Source organism: Antennarius striatus, chromosome 23 (genome assembly GCF_040054535.1).
Source record: "Antennarius striatus isolate MH-2024 chromosome 23, ASM4005453v1, whole genome shotgun sequence".
In the NCBI taxonomy this organism is placed as follows: domain Eukaryota; kingdom Metazoa; phylum Chordata; class Actinopteri; order Lophiiformes; family Antennariidae; genus Antennarius; species Antennarius striatus.
Genome location: NC_090798.1, coordinates 5,237,501 through 5,256,395, shown reverse-complemented (window position 1 = coordinate 5,256,395; position 18,895 = coordinate 5,237,501). Strand labels below are relative to the sequence as shown.

Genomic DNA, 18,895 nt, shown 5'->3' with positions numbered 1-18,895 from the left:
TCTGAATAAGTGGACACTTTGTTACAATCTGGTGTGATGGGATGGCTGCTGTGGTGGTCTGGCTGTATTTAGCACAACAGTAGACTCTCACATCTCTTGGCCAAAATTGCTCTGCTGGCTCCATGCAGCTGTATCTCTAATATTCAGTAGCAAACACATTTTGTCAGCATGCAGTTGCCGCCACAGTTACACACACACAGTGTCATACTCAGTGAGTATGTACCATCTAAATTGCCATTTTTCTTCTACTGTTCATTACCTAGCTGTGTTTTAAGGGACTGATTCACTCAAACAAATATATTTGTTTTAATCTGTGTATAAAAAAATGGAAACCCTAAAAGCAAGTGTGAAGTTTCTTCACATAGAAAGTAATTGAGGTCTCACAATGTCGCAGCATCTGTCACATCAGATTTTTTTCTAAATTAAAAAAAAAAAATCTGCAACTGTTCCCTTTCAAAGAAATCTCACTTTAGGATCTAAGATAAAAATATTAGCATAAACCCCTTCTTAAAGTCTTTTCAGACGTGGGATCTTGGAGTCATGGAGTTGGCAAATGCAAAAGGTGATGGACGCTTCTCGCCCTCAGTGATCATCTTGGATATGATTTACCATGCTTGTGAAAATTATCGCAGAGGAAGCAAAAGCTACAGCGGAGAAACAAAGCAACACAACAATAGAAGTAGAACCAACTACCATAGTACCATGTCACGTAAAATGTGGAGCAGACTAGACAACTCCGTTTTGTAATATAATAGGGTCAGTTGTGAAAGTGATGAGAAATCTGTGATAAAATGTTGCGGTTGTCATTTCAGATGAGAACACAACAGCAGTATGTGATTGACACAACACTAGGTTGATGAAATTCATGCATAATGCAAGCAAGTCTACTCACATATAGCACATTATATTTGAGTAAACTAATGGAAAAATTTCTCGCAATGGGGTTTATTTATTGTCACAGATTGCATTTATTTAGTCGTACAATAGAGCCCAGTAACAAGGATATTCATTTAAGTTATGTCGTAAGAAATTTAATGATATCTGTTTTGTAAAGTCCAACAGAGTGTCCTGGGAGGAGCTTTGAATCTTGAAGTGAAATGAGCATTACTGGAAGGTACAACTGTGTGTCATCAGTGTAATAGGAAATACTCTATCTTGAGAGAGCAGGATTGGACAGCCGTTTGACCCTTGGAATAACGTACTTAAAATTGGAGAAATGAGGACTTGGAATAACGGGATAGCCAGTTCAAAGCTGCTGAAGATTTTCCCAGAGTGTACCCAGGGTTGGATGCAGCCAATGTTTTTTGAGGATTGATGGTGCGCAAGCTAATATAAAATAATCAGGGATGGTGCCAGTTAACTGCTCATAAAAAATGGTTCCCAAAAGAACCGACAACTTCATATAACAAAATTGTTTGAGCAATATGAAGCCATATAGGGGATACTTTCATGTTACACGTGGCATCTAGGAACTCATATAGAGTAATGGTACAAAAAGAGTTCAAAGGTTCAAAGTTTGTGTGATCACTGGTGTAACATCACATCTTATTAACGCCTCTGAATTATGAATAAAAATAATTTAATTTCACCAGTATCACCAAAGACACAAGGAAAGGCTTGCTTCACTAAATGATCAGCAGTCTGAACTCCAGGACCTTATAATTTAGAGAAATTATAAACTCTAGCATTCTCAATTTACTTTATTGGAATGAAGTTCTCTCCGCGGCATGGTGGTGTGGTGGGCACCGCTATTGCCGCACAGCAAAGCCGTTCTGGGTTTGTGAACCACTCTGTGCTGAGTTTGCATGTTCTCCCTGAGTGTGCGTGGGCTCTCTTCGGGTTCTCTGGCTTCCTCCCACCTCCAAAAACATGTACTTTAGGTTAATTGGCTGGTCCAAAATTGCCCGTAGGTGTGACTGTGAGCGTGCATGGTTGTCTGTGTCTCTGTGTTCACCGCCTGGAGTTTCCCCCATCTCACGCCCAAGGCCAGCTGAGATAGGCTCCAGTTCCCTGTGACCCGCCATTGCGGATAAAGCAGTGAACAGAAAATGGATGGATGGATGGATGGATGGAAGTTCTCTCATGGCTACAGAGTGTGTGTGAAGGCCTGAATTTTTCATCAACTTTTTTATGCTTTCTTGTCATTTACAGTAATGAATATTCTCATTTAACCAGGGTGGTTTGCTAATTTGGGGATAACTCTAATCTCCGACGGGATTTAAGGCTGAGCCACAAGAAGAGTGAAAATAATGAACCAAATCATTAGTCTTAGAGAAATCATAAAACGCATTGTGCTCAATTTTGAGGCACTGTCTTCATTAGAGACAAGAGTATTGTTAAAACTAAGAAATTTGTTGACTTGTGGCCCAGTTTCACTGTTAAAATCAATGCATTGGTGATCAGATACAATCACATCCTTGGCTTCAATGGACAGTATTTTCAAACCAAAAATACACAGGGGTTTAGGATGAGGACCAGGTCATGAATATGGCCAGAGGCTATGGCTGAATTAAAAGAATTTGTAATATTGGGAAAATCAATAATTGCGAGGCCAATCCACTTGAATACTAAAAGCACCACAGAGAACAATTCTGTCATATCTTAAACTGAGATTAGACACAAATTCAGGAAGCTCTTGAGCAGGAAGTCCCTGATGAACAGCTCCACAATTCCTCCACATGGAAGGCATAATGAGAATACAGAGAATGCATGACTGTTTCTAATGAAAAAATACGATGGGAAAGAAGAACAATAATACACATGTGTGTTGTAAATAGTCATATGGGAAGGACAGTACAACTGTATGCAATCAACTTCCTAACTTGATTGCTGTATATATATACTGTGTATATACAGTATACTGTGTATATATATATATATATATATATATATATATATATATACTGTGTGTGTGTGTGTGTGTGTGTGTGTGTGTATATATATATATATATATATATATATATATAGATATAGATATAGAAATAGATATAGATATACTTATTCTGGCATTTTCCAGAATAAGTTATGATTAATCATTTTGGGTAAAACCAATGTCATTACTGATGGTTCTAAAGACATTAAAGCCACATATAGGGACTGAGGACCCCAACTAGGTCCATTACTGTACTTCTAAGATGAAAAGAAACTTACCTTCACCATAACTACCAAGATTAAGGCACAAAAAAGGTCGACTTTTGCTAGTACTGTGTGTTGACAGGCAGTGTCATTAAAGCCAAATATTTTCCCGATAATCATTGGAAGTGAAGCAAGAATCACGTTGACAGAATAATGATCAGGACATCTGATCTGGTTGTAGTTGAGAATTTCAAATCTCCAGGGTATTTTACTTGAGCTTTTTGCAACGGTGGAAAACTATGAGATATAATTTTTTTCTGTGGCCTCTGTTTTCAGTTTTGAGATGTTGCGTCAGACTAGAGACGGAAAGATGATACTGCTGATACTTAGACCTTCACATGGCCATCACAGTTGCACTTTGTCCATAATATTTCCACATTAAAAGTATAGATGTTCTCTAAAACCATAGCAACCACAGTGAGATTGGTGAAAGTAATGAAAGATTCCAAGAGGAAACTACATTTTTAAAAACCGTATTTGCCAAATTACCTTGACTACACCATCACCATGCCAATTTTTTTTTCTTTATTTTATTTTAATATTACTTCCCATACAAGCATCACAAGCCTCATAAAAGCAATTTGATAGTAGAGCATAAAAGTACAGAAAATGTTACTGAAAAACTGGTTGGATGGGTCAATGTATTTCGATATATATATAATAATCATTGTGAGTTTAGTTTTAGTTTTAATTTGGTGGTTTTTGTTAAAATAAGAGCAAGCTGACATTAGCCTTTAGCTAATATAAACTCAGCATAATCTCTTCTGATATCCCTGATAACAAAAGTTGCAGAGACCACTCTAAACATTAAACATGTTTGACATTCTCAAAGTTACAACCTCTCCAGCTTTAAATGTGGCGTAACATGTTGCCTATCAGCAACTCCAATCCTAAAGTATCACAATCAGCTTTTGAAAATCATATCTTAGTCACATGCTGGACAGCATAAGGAAGCCTGAGGAGGCAACATGATATCTCACCCCGCAGGTCCTCGCCGATGCCCAGAGCCAAACCATCTTTGGTCCACTGAACAATGCCCGAGTAGTTGAAGACAACGCAGGACAGGATCACCCTCTGGCCCCGCACCACCGACTGGTCTGCCGGCTCCTGAGAGAACCTCGCTGTCCAAACTGGAGAGACAGAAGGGAGTTGGGAGAAAACAATAATATGTTAAGGGCTTTTTCAATTCCACTGAAGGGAAGCTAATTTTTGCATGTGCTGTTTTACGGCAAATGACATTCCCCCATCAGAAATTAAATGCCACTATCGCCATGAAATACTAGCTCGCGGCAATTAACTCACCGAGGAGCTAAAAGCAGGATGGAAATACTGGGTCGTTCATAAAAATTCGAGTTAAGGAAGAAGAAAGTGAAAGTATGATAAATTAGTTAATGCTGACTCAGGAGAGAAGAGCCGGGGAAATCAAACAGGCAGCTTCAGCCATGGGGTCTTTCTTACACCACTTCCCTTCTTGCTCCTGATTTCTTCAAAACTCTCTCCGGCCCTCCTTCTTGTCTCCCTCTGTTTCATCATTCCTCTCTATGAGTCATCTCCCAGGCTTCTACTCCCAAACCAAAACTACAGTGACTGTCATTGTCTACTAGACTCTATAAATCCAGTTTGTAGTCTGCAGTGGTAGCAGACTGATCCTGCTGATCTGTGGTCCGACATGGTGGAAGAACAAGAAAAATAAAACCCTGCTATTGTTCTATACTATATAACACGTTCTATGTAGCTCTTCCTTAAAGATACGGCATCTGTACAGCAAGGAGGAGCCAATCGCTGTAGAGGATTCACATTTCAGACTAACTTTTCGTTCTTTCAGTTGTGATCTCTTGCTTTAATTCTTTGCCCCCCCTCCCTCCCATGTGTTTGAAGTAGATCATTAACCTAATGCAGCATTGTACGCCCTCCTTCCCTCCGTCTTTGCCATCGTGTCTCTCCTTCTGTTCTCTCTCCATAATGTTCCCCGTCCTTTACCCAAATTGCTTTGCTTCACTCTCTGCTTTTCTCTCCATATGTATGCATGTCCATTCGCCTCCTTCACTTTGTTCATCCATAATGCTGTCTATGAACGTCCTTTTGCCCGCGCTGATTTTCTACAGCTCCCTCTCAACAGTATGTTCTTCTTTCTATATAGATATATAATGCTGTATATGTCCTTTTACCCATAACGCTTTCTATTTCTGTGTTCCTCCTCCTCACTGGTTGGAAGAGGGTTAGAGGCGGACTGTCACAACTCATTTATCACATTAAATATCAGCCCTCCAGCATTTGCTCTCCCTCTCTTTCTAATTCCCCCTCTCTTCTCTCACTATCTTCCCTTCTCTTCACCTCCTATCATTTATATCCCTCCTTCTCACTTGTCCTCTCCACTTTTTAGTCACTTGTTTGACCCCCTCACCATCCCTGTCTCATTCCTCACACTTCTCCATCTGAACCCTCCGGTGCTTTTCTGAAGGTTCCCAGCTCTCTCACTTTTTTTTTTTTTAACAACTGCCATATGCCTCTGCACCCAACCTCCTGACATCCCACCAAGTCCCTCAATCCTTGCCTCTCGTGTTTTCCTTCTCTTTCATACACGCAGGCATAAATTGTCATCCTATCCTGTCAAGTTTGGTGTGATTTGCAGATATATACGTATATACAGTATATACCTGCAATATACTGTATATGCTAATAAAAAAGGACCAAGACAAGCAAAGTTTTCTTGACTGATCATAACAATAACCTCTAACAATGCAGCACATTAATATTCTGAGTATAAAGGAGAGGTGGAAGTAGAGTGAGAAGGAAATTAGATGTAGATGGAGCTTTGGTGCATGTACACCTAGAATATTTCATGCCGGAAAAAAATAGCAGCTCTTAATTTGCTCTCTGAGGAACACCCAAATGAACTACATTCATAAATTAAGATAAACAAAGCAAAAATATTTTTTATGATACATTGGGAAGAACAGTCACATCTTATAGGTTGTAAATATTGTGAAATTGCTTCACAAGGGCTCGTGTTTTCACCATATTTCAGTTGAAGTCAGCACAGGAAATGGGTTACTGCAACTGAAAGCAATACCAATAAAAGGGGTGTCATGAAAAGAATATAAATAGTATATAAATGATAATTGGATAAGTGTAATCGAGTGACCCTACTTACTTAAAAGTACCCATATATGTTGTAAATAGATGAAAACATCTGATTATATTAATCCTACTTGTCTAAAATGCTTCATTTATTGCATGCTTGGGATGCTTAGCTTGATAATTCATTTCAAATTTTGGCGGAATTCATGGCAATTCTGAACTGAAAGTACAGTGTATGAATACCAAATATACTGTACTCTTAGTCTATTGTAGAAAACACACGTAAGAATAATGAACCGATTCATTATAATCTCTCAAGTAGAGAGTATGCAATGGGCAATGCATTTTTTAAAAAAATGGCTTTTATAGACAAATGGTCGTAGAGCATTTTCAGTTTTCTGTATGCACTCTAATTTGTAGCAGCTATGATGCTAATGGTAATTACTAGGGTGCATAGATTTGCATTATATTTTAAAAAGGAAAAGCACAGAAAGCCTTTACTCAGATATTCATGGGTGTGAAGAGAGTTAAAATGGGTTTAGAGTCTCTCACAACCTTGTTAGTAGCCTGAGGGCAAAGCAAATCCTTTTCTCCATCACCTCAGACTTACTAGTTGGAGGTATTCCCTCAACCGCCTCAGTCATCTACAAACATAATCCGAACTGTCTCCTCCGGACTGGAGGATACACAATCGTGCAAAGGCTGAGGACAGAAAACACTGACTCATTTGAACATGTGCTCGTCGCCTTCTTATTTCCATATTACCCAGTTAACACGTGTCAACAAGAGTGTGTGTTCTTGTAAGCGTGTCTGTGTGTTTCAGAGCACTCACAGCAAAAGGCAAGACGGGAGATGGTATTCAAGGCAGCTTGTATTCTTTCATTATGTGGGTTATGCTGCTGTGACAAATTTAGAGTTTGTCCTGATTTTCTTGAGTCACTGATCCCCCCAAGACACCGACGGGAGACTCTGAGCACCCTGTCCACAAAAAGAGCTGTGACCATGACAGACGCACGCAAACACAAACAGGCGGTGGAGATGAACACCTTCCCCTTATGGTCTAACCATTTCCTCCCAGCGCACACACAAACATGACCGCTCCAAACCCACAAACATATAATCAACACATAGAGGTGGTTTCCTGAACATGAATTACGACACGACTTGGACGGAGAATCTCTGTCTCCATTGGGAATGGGTCTCAGTTTAGTCCGGGTTTAAAAATGGCCTTAATTTAAATTTGGGAAGGGATTAGGCTTAATCTGGAGATGAGGACAACAGCCCCTGCAGACGTCAACACCAAAACCCGGCATGTTAAAGCAGACACAAAGCCAAAGGCCGGCGTGCACAGCTTCGCCGGGTGACTCACAAAAAAAAAAAAAAAAAGCATGGCTACACGCCACCATAGTATGAACCACCCCAGCAGTTTAGCCCCAGAGCTCCTCTCGCACCATGAGATGCCGTTTTAATAGCAAGGTAATGAACCGTCAATTTGTTGCTAAAAATTACTGAAAGGGTGTACGCATGCAAAGACGTTTGGAGCTATTTTTAGTAAATGTGCTGTCCATATGCGATGACTTTCTTCGGTTGCCAACACCCTGCTGTTAGGTGACGCGTGTCAAAGCTTCCTTTCTAACTTTTTAAATAAGGGATATGCCTCATCTCCTGTGGGACAGGAGACGAGTTTGGAAGTGCAATAGTGAATTCTAGGGAAGGCATTCAGTGTCATTGAGTGAGATGCTGTTAAATAAAATAGTATTTCTATGGATTGTAATGCATCGATTTAATTATCTTTGTGTTTTACCCCCCTCTCCCCATACCCCTCTGCACCCTTCCATCAAAGTCCTCCTGCCCTCCTCTCCCTCTTTCCTTTGCAGCCAATCCCGCACTCCGGCTGGATCACAGACTTGCGTCACCATAGCAACAGCTGACGTGTATAGTAGCAGCCCAAAAAAAGTTTTCTGTATGAGCATGTCTGCGAGCTCACACACACACACGTGTGTGTGTATCTGTATGTCTGATGAAACCCTCCCTTGTGATCGGTAAACCCCGTTTTTATTCCAAAACATTTTTCAATGACCTCATCCTCTTTACACACATCCAATTAATAGTCAGGCGGTCGGACTCTTTATTTCTCTCCTTCACACTCCCTCCCCGCTCTCTCCACTGTTAGTCAATCTGCTTCAAATTGATTTTATTATCAGGCTAATTCCATATCGTCGCTGCGTGTGGCTGGCGTGGTGGTGGTGGTGCTGTGGAGGGGCTATCTGAAAATGAGATGCAGGAATAGGAGAACAAAGAGAAGGCGAGGTCCACGCACAAAGAGCTGTGAAGTGTGATGGAGCAGGATGATGTCATTGTTTCAGGAGAAAGTTGCTGCCACAGGAGTCATGAGGCTCTAACTCGCCCTCCTTGAACATGACTGCATGCAGAGCCAGATATCTGTCAGTCTGCTGGTCTGTCTAGGACTGATCTGTGTGGTCTGTGTCTGCACGAGACCCTCTGGACTCTAAAAGACAATATATACAGCAATTTCATTAAAACGTATAAAAACAAAAGTAATAGTGAAATTACTACATCCTAAATTCTATCAATAATGTAGAAAGCCAAAACAGCCAACGATGTCCCCTATGCCTCTTGGTTTGCTTGTTGTTTGTTTGTCAATTGAATTATGCAAAAAGATAAAAAGGCAGATCAAGATTTTCTTTTTTTTTTAATCTGTGGAGAGTGGAGCATGGGTGAAGTAAGCTGCACAGATGTGTGGATTGTGTGTCCTTGACACCGGTACACGTTCTGCCACGGTAGATTTATTCAAGGTAACATTGGGTTTCGTTTGGTCGTTTGTCACAGTAACTTCTTGGGGAGAAAGTCTTCCAACACAATGGAACAAAATATGAATTTATTAGAGTACAGACATTTGCCAAGGCCCAACAGTTCCCTTTTAATCCATCAAATCTTCCAATCCAATCCAAATTGCAGATCATAGCTCAAATTTGGATCTGCACCAAATTGCATACACACACATAGATCCCAGCTTCTGAAATATGTCCAAATTAAATAATATATATAATATTTTTTTTTTCTTCTAAAAAAAAAGACCAATTTCCCCTTTATCAAAAACTGTACCCAAATTTAATTTGGGGTATTTGTAGACATATCTCCCCCACCACGTTTTGTGAAAATTAATTTGTCACCAAAAATATTAAAATATTAACCTATATATGAACTTTTCTACCTGAGCCATGGCAGACGGATCGCATTAGCACTGGCGGTTGTCTAAGTTCAAGCTTATAACAATGTAGATTAGAAAAGTATATATGTTCGATGCTGATTACTCCATAGTTAAGAAAATATCACACAACAAAAAAAAAACTTTCCCCTTTTCTCATAAACAAATTAATCAATCTGTTCTAACTTCTATTAACCATGCAGTGTGTGAGTGTGAGCCATTTCTCTACCCATATGCCTGGTTTTGGGAACTCCAACACCTGTGCCTTCCTTCTCTCAACAACATGGCTGCCTTGCAGGATGGTCATAATAACCTGTAACCATGGTGACGGCGCTGTAGGAACAAATGAGGGGACATATATGGGGGAGAAGCGAGGAGTGAACGGAGGCGACCCGCTGTGCCTGCTGACACCGTATCACTCAAGCACAAAGGTGTCTCGTGGAGGTGGGGATGGAGACGGGAGATCAGGCCGGAGCAGGGAAATAGCCCTCTCTTTTGTTTGCCGCATTGTCTGCCTGCTCTGTCATCTCACCTAGCCGTCCTCCCCCTGACTAACAGCCAGCGACCTCTCTCTTTCTTCATCTTTTTTGTGGCCTTGCCCCCCCTCCAAATTCACGATTCACTACTTTGTTTTTTGTTTTTGTTTTTATGGGAGGCATCTTGTCAGAAATAACAACCCCTCCTTCCTCCTTCCACCGACCACCTTCTTCCATTCTTGGGCGACACCTTTCTACCTTTAAGCACTATCTGCTTTTCTTTCCATCCCGCATTCCTCCCTCTCATTCCGTCTGTGTACCAAAATGGTTGCCGTCGCTACACTTTGTCCAGCAATTCGAACATGTGAATGACAGTCCATACCATCCTGTAATGAGGACATGCACTCATTTCACTCATTTACTACGAATTTGCATATCTGCATGTGTGTGTATTCCCTCACGTCCTTTGGGGCTCTGCTCATACATGCATTTCACATCTGCAGAGCTTTATTTATACCAAACCTCTGTTAGAGACAATGTTACCATGGCTACAGCCGGTAAGGACCACTGACACAATGACAGTGGCCATGGCAACCTCAGGAGCAGTGGTGGGTAATATGATAATTCATGGATGAAGCATCTGACACATCACGTGAGCGAGAATATGCTCAAACCGCTGGAAAACCAGCCCTTTGCAAGAAATCCAGGAGCTTTTCTGTGGCGATCACGCTGAGCGGCTGACAAAGAACACTCTGCCGTAACCAAGTGTGACCACAACTAACAATAGAGGCTCTCTGGATACGCCAGAACAAGGGGATGAATAAATATAAAGATGCTACTCTGAAATGTCGTGCTAAGCTGCTTGTAGCACAAGGATGCTCACAGAAGTGGCTCAATCTGTATCGTTGGTAGATTTTGAACAGCAACCCATTTCTAAAGCAACTCCTCCAAAGGTCATGTGATCTATCGTGCAAGCACACTGGATCACATGATCACATGTGGCAGCTTTCAGACGGTTGGTCAATCCAGCGCATGTTACAGTATGACATGGTAATGGAATCCAGCGGGACCATTTTACAGGCAGCGTCCCATCAATAAATCACTTAGTCCAAGGTCTGCTTTAATTCGATCCAGTGCAATCTAATTTTATTGGTATGTGCTGTAGCTTTCTGCAATGTCATCTGTCATAAACCATCCAATAAAAGCCCAAGGCCTTGACCTCATGCAATGTCATAGCCCCATGCATATAAACAATCTCCAGACGGAGACCCTCACCGGCGTCACCACCAGAGCATGTCGTTGCTTGGAGAGGCTTTTTTTAGGGGGGGGGGGGTGGCAAAAATGTTGAATGTTTCGATGACAAGGGAAGAAATAAATGAGGTGAATCAATTTTTTTCTTCTTGTTCTACTTAAAAATATGCATCAAGAAATCCTGTGTCAAAAAGTATATCCACACCTGTCTGCGGCCTCGGTCTGGTGCTGTCGTTCATAGTTTGGGGGTAAAAGTTGATGGTCCAGCATACAGTAATTCTACGACAATTTGCTTGTAGGTTTTGGAACACTTTACTCCTACTCTGTTTTGATATGCCATGTCAACTCTTGATAGCTAGCTAAATATACACCTATTTCTTATCTTTCCTCAAGGTACTGTACTCGAACCACTGCTTTTCACCCAATAGATACTTCCACTAGGAGCAGATGTTTTAAGTTGTTTTAAGGATATAAAAAACTGAGTAACATCCAATTTTCCACTTAACTCTGGCAAAACTGATAAAATTTACCAGACCTTAAAAACCTCAGAAAAACATTATCTAAGAGTATAACTACTATGGAGTTATGTTTAATTAGGATGTCCTTTAGTACCTATATAAAAATAATTTCTAAGACTATTTTCTTTCAGTAGTGTAGCATCACAAAAATGAGGTATATTCTGTTTCAAAAAGAAAAAGAATAATCCATGGATTTGTTACTTCCAGGCTGGATTATTGTAATTCCCTATTATCAGGCTGTCCTAATACATCAGCTGGAGAGTCGCTAAAGTCTCTCCAGCTGATCCTGAATGCCTCTGCGGGTGTACTGACCAGAAACAATATGAGCGATCATACCTCTCCTGTATTAGCTGCAGTCCAGAAGGAGACACCTCCATACATTTAAGTAACCTTAAAATTTTATTCTATTTTAATAACTTTGATAATTAAGGCTACCTTGGGCTAGTTTCAACTCTGCCACTATAGGCTTAACATGTTGAGGGACTTCCTGTGATACTTCCTCTCTCTTCCTCTGCCTCTTGTTCTCCAAATGTTTTTTATTGTTAATTCATGGTCCTACATTGACTTCTTCCTCACAGCTTTTGTTCTTTATTGTTATAGGTTATCATTATTGTATTTTGGCTACACTCTCTAATGTGATGTTAAAAAAATCTAATCAAATCTCTTCTCTCTCCCTGTCTCTCTCTCTCTCACCCTAACCAGTCAAAGCACAGTCGCCCACCTTGAGTCTTGGATCTGCTCGAGATTTATGCCTGTTAAAAGTAGCTTTTCTTCCACTCTCTCTCCAGCTACTAAGTTCTGTACAAATGAGGTTGACTTGACCCGATTTGACCCAAACACAAAATTTGCTTCATAAAAAAATTATTTCCCAGTTCAGTGAAAGACTAACTTGACAAATTTGAACAGACCTTTATTGTTCTCAAACCCATCACTCAGTTTAATCCCGTCCTATCTCCATATGCCCAACATGGATTTCTTTAGATCAGTACCGGTATATACAGTATATAGTTACTTTGATCTGTTCCAGATCCTACTACAAACTAATTGTAATCAATTAACTACAACCTTATTCATTCCTGACAGTGATTTTTATGCCCTGGAGTGCAGGTTGGACAATAAATTATTTCTCTGCTTTTTTCTTATCTATCACTTTTGGATTAGTGTTTGAATATCCACTACTGATGGATGTCTGAAAACAATCACCATTAATAACCTGCTTCTGTGGCAGATACTGATAAATGATGATTTGACTTCATGTTATAAAGTTCCCTATAATTTGATTTAAGATGTAGGTTCCCTTCAGGTTCTACGGCTTCCTCCCACCTCCAAAAAAACATGCACTTCAGGTTAATTGGTCGTTCCAAATTGCCCGTAGGAGTGTGTGTGTGTGTGTGTGTGTGTGTGTGTGTGTGTGTGTGTGTGTGTGTGTGTGTGTGTGTGTGTGTGTGTGTGTGTTTGTATGTCTCTGTGTAGCTCCGCGATGCACTGGCGTCGCGCCCGGCGTTTCCCCCGCCTGACGCCCTACGCCATCTGGGAAAGGCTCCAGCTCCCTGTGACCCGTGCAAGCGAATGAAGCGGGTAGGAAGATGAATGAATGAATGTAGCTATAGCAAAAATAATATTAATTATTGATTTAGTATTGCATAGAATGAATAGCTCTTCAATATTACACACCTATCCCATAGATGTTTTCCCTTCTCCTGTAAAAAATAGGTGTTTCAGTTTATCAGCTATGATAATACAGTTTTCCATTTATAAAGCTGGTAACTTATCTGTCTGATAATCATCATACGTTGTTAGTCCTATTAACCAACATCAGTTTTGTGGGAGGTAAATCTGTACAGCCAGGTTACAAATTATTGTAGATAACCTCAAACCTGAGGAGTGGATCTTGTTATAGAAGCCAATTAGGCTCATGGTCCACATACTTTTGACCATGAAGTTTGTCTTTAACCAATCTGATGTGATTCACTGAGAAATAAACTACAAAAAGCCAACATTGGAGGAGAAAATGGACGTATAAAGCTCAGCCTTGAGGGTATAAGTCGGCAGTGGCCTTCTATGAAACAAAAACGCATCTGTACAAAATGGTTTTAATGATTGGACTTCAAAGCTACCGATGATTATTACTACTCAGAGATGGCTCGCTCATTATTTGTAGTGGCCAACATTTGAGCCTGCAGGCTGTTAAATTACATGATGAGGAGACGGCGAGCGCTACGTTACCGCGGTGACCGATTAAGTTGGATGGCTGACCCTAATATTGTTATTGTAAAAAAAAAAAGAAGATGGATGAAGCGCGTCAGATCTCTGTCTGTCGGTCCCCTCAGAGGAGCAGAAACTGGGAGAGTGGAGAAATGAAGTGACATCATCAGCGTCGGTCACATTCCTGCAGAGGGAGGGGGGGTGGGCTGGAAGAGGAGGTGGGGGAAGAGGGAATTGGAGGAGGAGGAGGAGAATGTCCCAAAAGTTTTGAGGTTGCAGGACTGACATCCCACCCCCTCCCCCATCTCCCCAAACACACACACACACACACACACACACACACACACACACACACACACACACACACACACACACACACACACACACCGATCTCCCTCCCCCTGCTTGTGTGTGTGTGCTACATGTTGTCCAGTGCATGCTAGTGTGTGCGTTCTCTTCCTCATCATGTGCTCCCTGTTTTAATTCATGTGCTTCTCCTCCTGCCCCCTCCCCCAATGCCCCCCCCCCAACTCATACCAAGCCCTCCCCTCCCCTCTTCTTTTTCTCTCTCCACCGACCAAAGGAATGCAAGAAGCACATCTGGAACTTATTAGAGAGCAACAGAGAGAAAATGGGTAGATGGAAAAGAGAAGGCGATCTAATGGCGTGGGGGGTAGGAGAAGTAATAAGGAGTTGGATTTTTTTTTTAAAAGTCCAGGAAAGGAAAGAAAGAAAGAAATAAGGGAGGAAGGAATTAAATTTGGTTAGCTGCAAATGGTTACTGGAGGAAACGAATGTTAACAGTAGCTTTTGGTTAACAGCAATTAACCTAAGAGGCGATGAAGCCCAAGAAAGAGCTTGGCTGCCCCCTCAGATGTGTGTTCAATCAGTCCTGATACCAGCGCGAGTGTAAGCTTTGAACCGGGCCGCCACCATATTCTGTCTGAATGAGCAGCTTCACTGTCCTCACTGAGGGGGCAGTCAAGCCTGAGTAATGGTCCCTTTGGCCTCCCGACCACTCCTCCTCCTCCTCCGTCCTCGTCCCTCACTCCAGGCTTCCCTTTTCTTTTCATCCAGTTTACCCCCCCCCATCCACCCACCCCCCCGCCCCCCATCTCCGCCTCAATACCTTTAAAACAAACACAAAAAAAAGGTCTAATCACTCTCGATCAAGCTTCGCCCACCTGCTCGCAAAATTACCCTTTTTTTTTGTCCCCTTCCTCCTCCCCCTGCCCCCAAAAACTTTTTTTCAGTAACCTGCACCCCCCCTCCCCCCCGCTTCCAACCAACCCTCTCTCCATCACCTCAAATTGGGCCTTGCTTGCAGAATGTGGCCGTGCAGTTTGGGGAAAACAAGGCCAATAGATTCAGTCAGATGTGATAAAGTGTTCCTTTCTTTTGCTCGGGGGACTCTGCATAAAGAAACATTTTAGGGGAGTGTTGTTTTTTTCTTCTTCTTTTTCTTTTTAGAACTTGGATGCTCATGGCCTGTCAAACACGATCAGATTATGTGGTCTTCTCCACATTCGTGTAGTTGTTGAGGACACAAAAAAGGACAATGTCTGTGTGTGATAAGGAATTATACTCTGTACCGTATCAGATATTTTAACGGATCATCTGAAATCTAACACGCTTCTTCTTCAAAGAAAAACAAAAAAACATCACAGGACACTCGTGTCCGGAGGATTGCCCTTAAACAAACACACCAACTCAGAGACACTCGGCTCGTCACACATTGACAAACACCCGTCGGGCCAGAAATGCCAAGAATTTGTTGATTGAGTCAAACGCGGTGGGGGAACAACAGGCGTGGATGTATATTATAACATTATGGGCTCCATTCCCAGATTGAGCTTTACAACTGGCTCAGTGATTGCTTTCATGGCTGCTGTCAATTAGAAATGCTTTTCGGTAAATAGGCTTCATTCAGATCCAGTAAAACCATGACCCGAATTCAAATATTAATGGTAGGCTGTGCCAGAACCGTGTCTCAATCGCAGGGATTAAAATCAAAAACAGACTTCTGCCTGGCTACACGTGTCACTCCATATCTACACAAATCTACAGTGGAGAAGTGTTCACTATAGCACTGCAAAATGGTTCATTAGCCTTGAGACCAGAGTAGAACGCTCTTAGGAAGATGCATGCAGCTATAAATAGTCCTAAACATAGTGATCCACGCAATCCTCAATGAAGGTTTGAGTTCCCCAACCATTTTTTTTTTGCAGCCGTAATCTTAACAGAAACGCGTTTAATCGTAGCTTTAAGCAGTTTTGACATCTACAGATAGATCATGTTTTGGTTGATCAATCAGCCCGAGTGGAATGATATTAGTATGATCAGGATGGTTGGAGTTTGACTCCATCAGTGGTTGATTCCTCCTGTACAGTTGACTGCTCCAAAAGAATGCAGGGGAATAATGGAAAAATGGAATATAATAACTACAGTATTTTCAGCACTATAAGGAAACTGGACTATAAGGCGCACCTTCAATGAATGGCCTATTTCAAAACTTATTTTCATATACGAAGTGCACTGGATTATAAGGCGCGCTGCCGGTTTTTGAGAAAATTAAAGGCTTTTAGGTGCGCCTTATAGTGCAGAAGATACTGTAATCCCGCAAAAAATTGTATTCATTTAGTTTGATCAGTTCCATATTTATTGATTATTAACATTACTTGGATGCTCAGTCTCGAATTTCTTCATTAGGTATTTATCATTTATCATATCATTTTCACTAATTTGGCTCAAGCTTCCCAAATAGTTTCCTGCATATCATCAACATAAACCTCACAGGCGACAGTTGTGACTCATCAAAAGGTACATAATGTCAAACCAGGAGAAGAACTGAAACAAATCAGGTCCTGAATGTTTTGGGTTTTTTTAGCTCGAGCACCAAAAACAGTTTGAATTGTCCGTGTCTAATTTCCACACAGAGACAGTTTCTTCTGTAGCATGCAGATAAAGCATAAATTGTAAAACCGTTAGATATGGTAGATTTCAAGTCAACATCGGCCCATTGACTGTCTTTTCAAGGCAGGATGGCATTCTGTATAAACATCACCAGAATGTATAGGGAATTTCATTTGTTCCACCTCTGCTGTGGCAGTGTCGAATCACACATGAGTGGGACGACAAGCACTGGGACGCTTTGATGACCTTTTATGCGCAAGGCCCAAAGCAGAAGATTTAAAATTACACTCCAAAGCGGCGTTGTTCCGATGTTGTCTTGTTCAACAATTATCGATCTGGCTCTGCTGCGTGATCTCTGCGCAAAGCCTTTCAGTCACATACATGTGATCCTTTTTCGTGTCAGCTCCTGTGCTGACGTCTCCAGATCTGCATGGCTTTAATGAGATGGACGTCTGGCTGAGTGAGATTAGTCGAAAGCTAACTCGATTCTTCAATTTCTCGTGAGAACGCAAGAGGCTTCTCTTGGGTTTGCGATCAAGAAAATAGAAAAGACTGAAGTCACTGTGTGTGTGTAATTAAAAAAGTGTGAAAAAAGCTGAACTGATTTACACGCAAATGTCACAGATTGTCACTGGCAAGACTCCATGAAATGTAAATCATCAGCGTTTTAGTCCTCACTGGATTCTTCCAGATACTTCAACTCTTACAGCCAGCTTTGAGTCATCAGCATGAGACAAATAGTAGGTGAACCACGTCTTTTGCTGATCAACTTCCCTCCAGAAACCCGTCTGACTCTTCCCGACTTCTCAGGTCTATGATTCACAGCCTGGCTGTATGATTCAGAGCTGGAGCGTACAGTACGGGGAACAACGGCTCGTGGCCTGGGCGCACACAAAAAAGGACAGAGGATGACGAATCGTACACCTGCACTGGAGCCGCCGTCCGAGTCAGCAGTCCAGACACTCGTCTGGGCTTGAAGCGTAAATGCTTTCAGGCCTCCGACAGATTACAGTTCAACGCATGTGCTGATGATTGATTATGCAGTAACACTTAACGGAAAGTGTTAAAGGTAACACTTGTTTGGCATGGAGGTAAAAAAAAAGAAGAAAAAGGCAGGCTACTAATCCAGCACCTCCAGTGGCATTGTTGTAAAAAGCATTCATGATGTAATTAGTCCTGGTTGCAGATGTATCATTGAAGCTATCTATAAAGTTTATAACATCCTGCTAAAGCTTCAATTAGTTGCTCCACTAATAACCATCCAATCATTAGCACTTGTAGGCAATTATATGTGTGAAAACTGCAGGCCATGAAATACTGCTTTTGCTTGTCTAATGAAGAGATAAGAGTCTCACAACCTAACGTGAGCATTATCTCTTTTGAGACGATGTTCATCTCGGCACCCTCTGGATTACGTTTTTCTTCCTCTTATGTTTTCAAATCCAATATGCTAAAAAAAAAAAACCCCACAGTGCAATATTTGAGACCTTACATTTATTACATCATTTTAAATCTTGCTGAACAAAATGCATCCCTGTGCGCAGCCCTGCTAATCTCGTCTTCGGGAAAAGCCTTTGAGAGCAAATATGTTTGTGTGGTGGAGCCCGACATGAAGTAATAATGGATTATGTGCAACGGCAGACAATAGGACACATGGCTTCACACATGCAAATAGGCGCTTTGTGTGCGTGCGTGTGTTTGTGTGTGTGTGTGTGTATAGATCTGTAAGTGCATGTGTTACAGAGCCGGTCATGTGGGTTGAATAGTTTATGAGTGGAAACGCAGCGCAAACAGCAACGTGGGGTCTCAATGGAGAGAACAAGGCTGTTTGTGTGTGTGTGTTTGTTTATTTGTTTGTTTGTTACAATGACAGCCAAATCTGTGTTTTCACAGAGCATCTGGGTTGTCAATGGAGAACCTGTTCCTTACAGTACGGCTCAGTTCTTGCCTGAACCTTCAGCGACACACAATGGGCGGATGCTGAGAACAACAAGCCTGGATGAGTGATACAAAGCCTAGCAGACACGGTGACATCATCCTTTTCCATACCTTCCTTTCCCTGAACACACCCTCCACCGCCCCCCTCC

At 41.5% G+C, this 18,895-nt stretch overlaps 1 protein-coding gene across 3 annotated transcripts in view; it reads right to left on the bottom strand.

Annotated features, from left to right (window-relative positions):
- LOC137590456 (kin of IRRE-like protein 1) overlaps positions 1–18,895 on the bottom strand; it is a 37,462-nt gene that overhangs the window by 17,189 nt on the left and 1,378 nt on the right. For all 3 annotated transcript variants that reach the window (XM_068308089.1, XM_068308091.1, XM_068308090.1), the window contains exon 2: positions 4,116–4,265. In XM_068308089.1, coding sequence (XP_068164190.1) covers positions 4,116–4,265 — 150 coding nt within the window. The remainder of the gene's footprint in view (positions 1–4,115; positions 4,266–18,895) is intronic.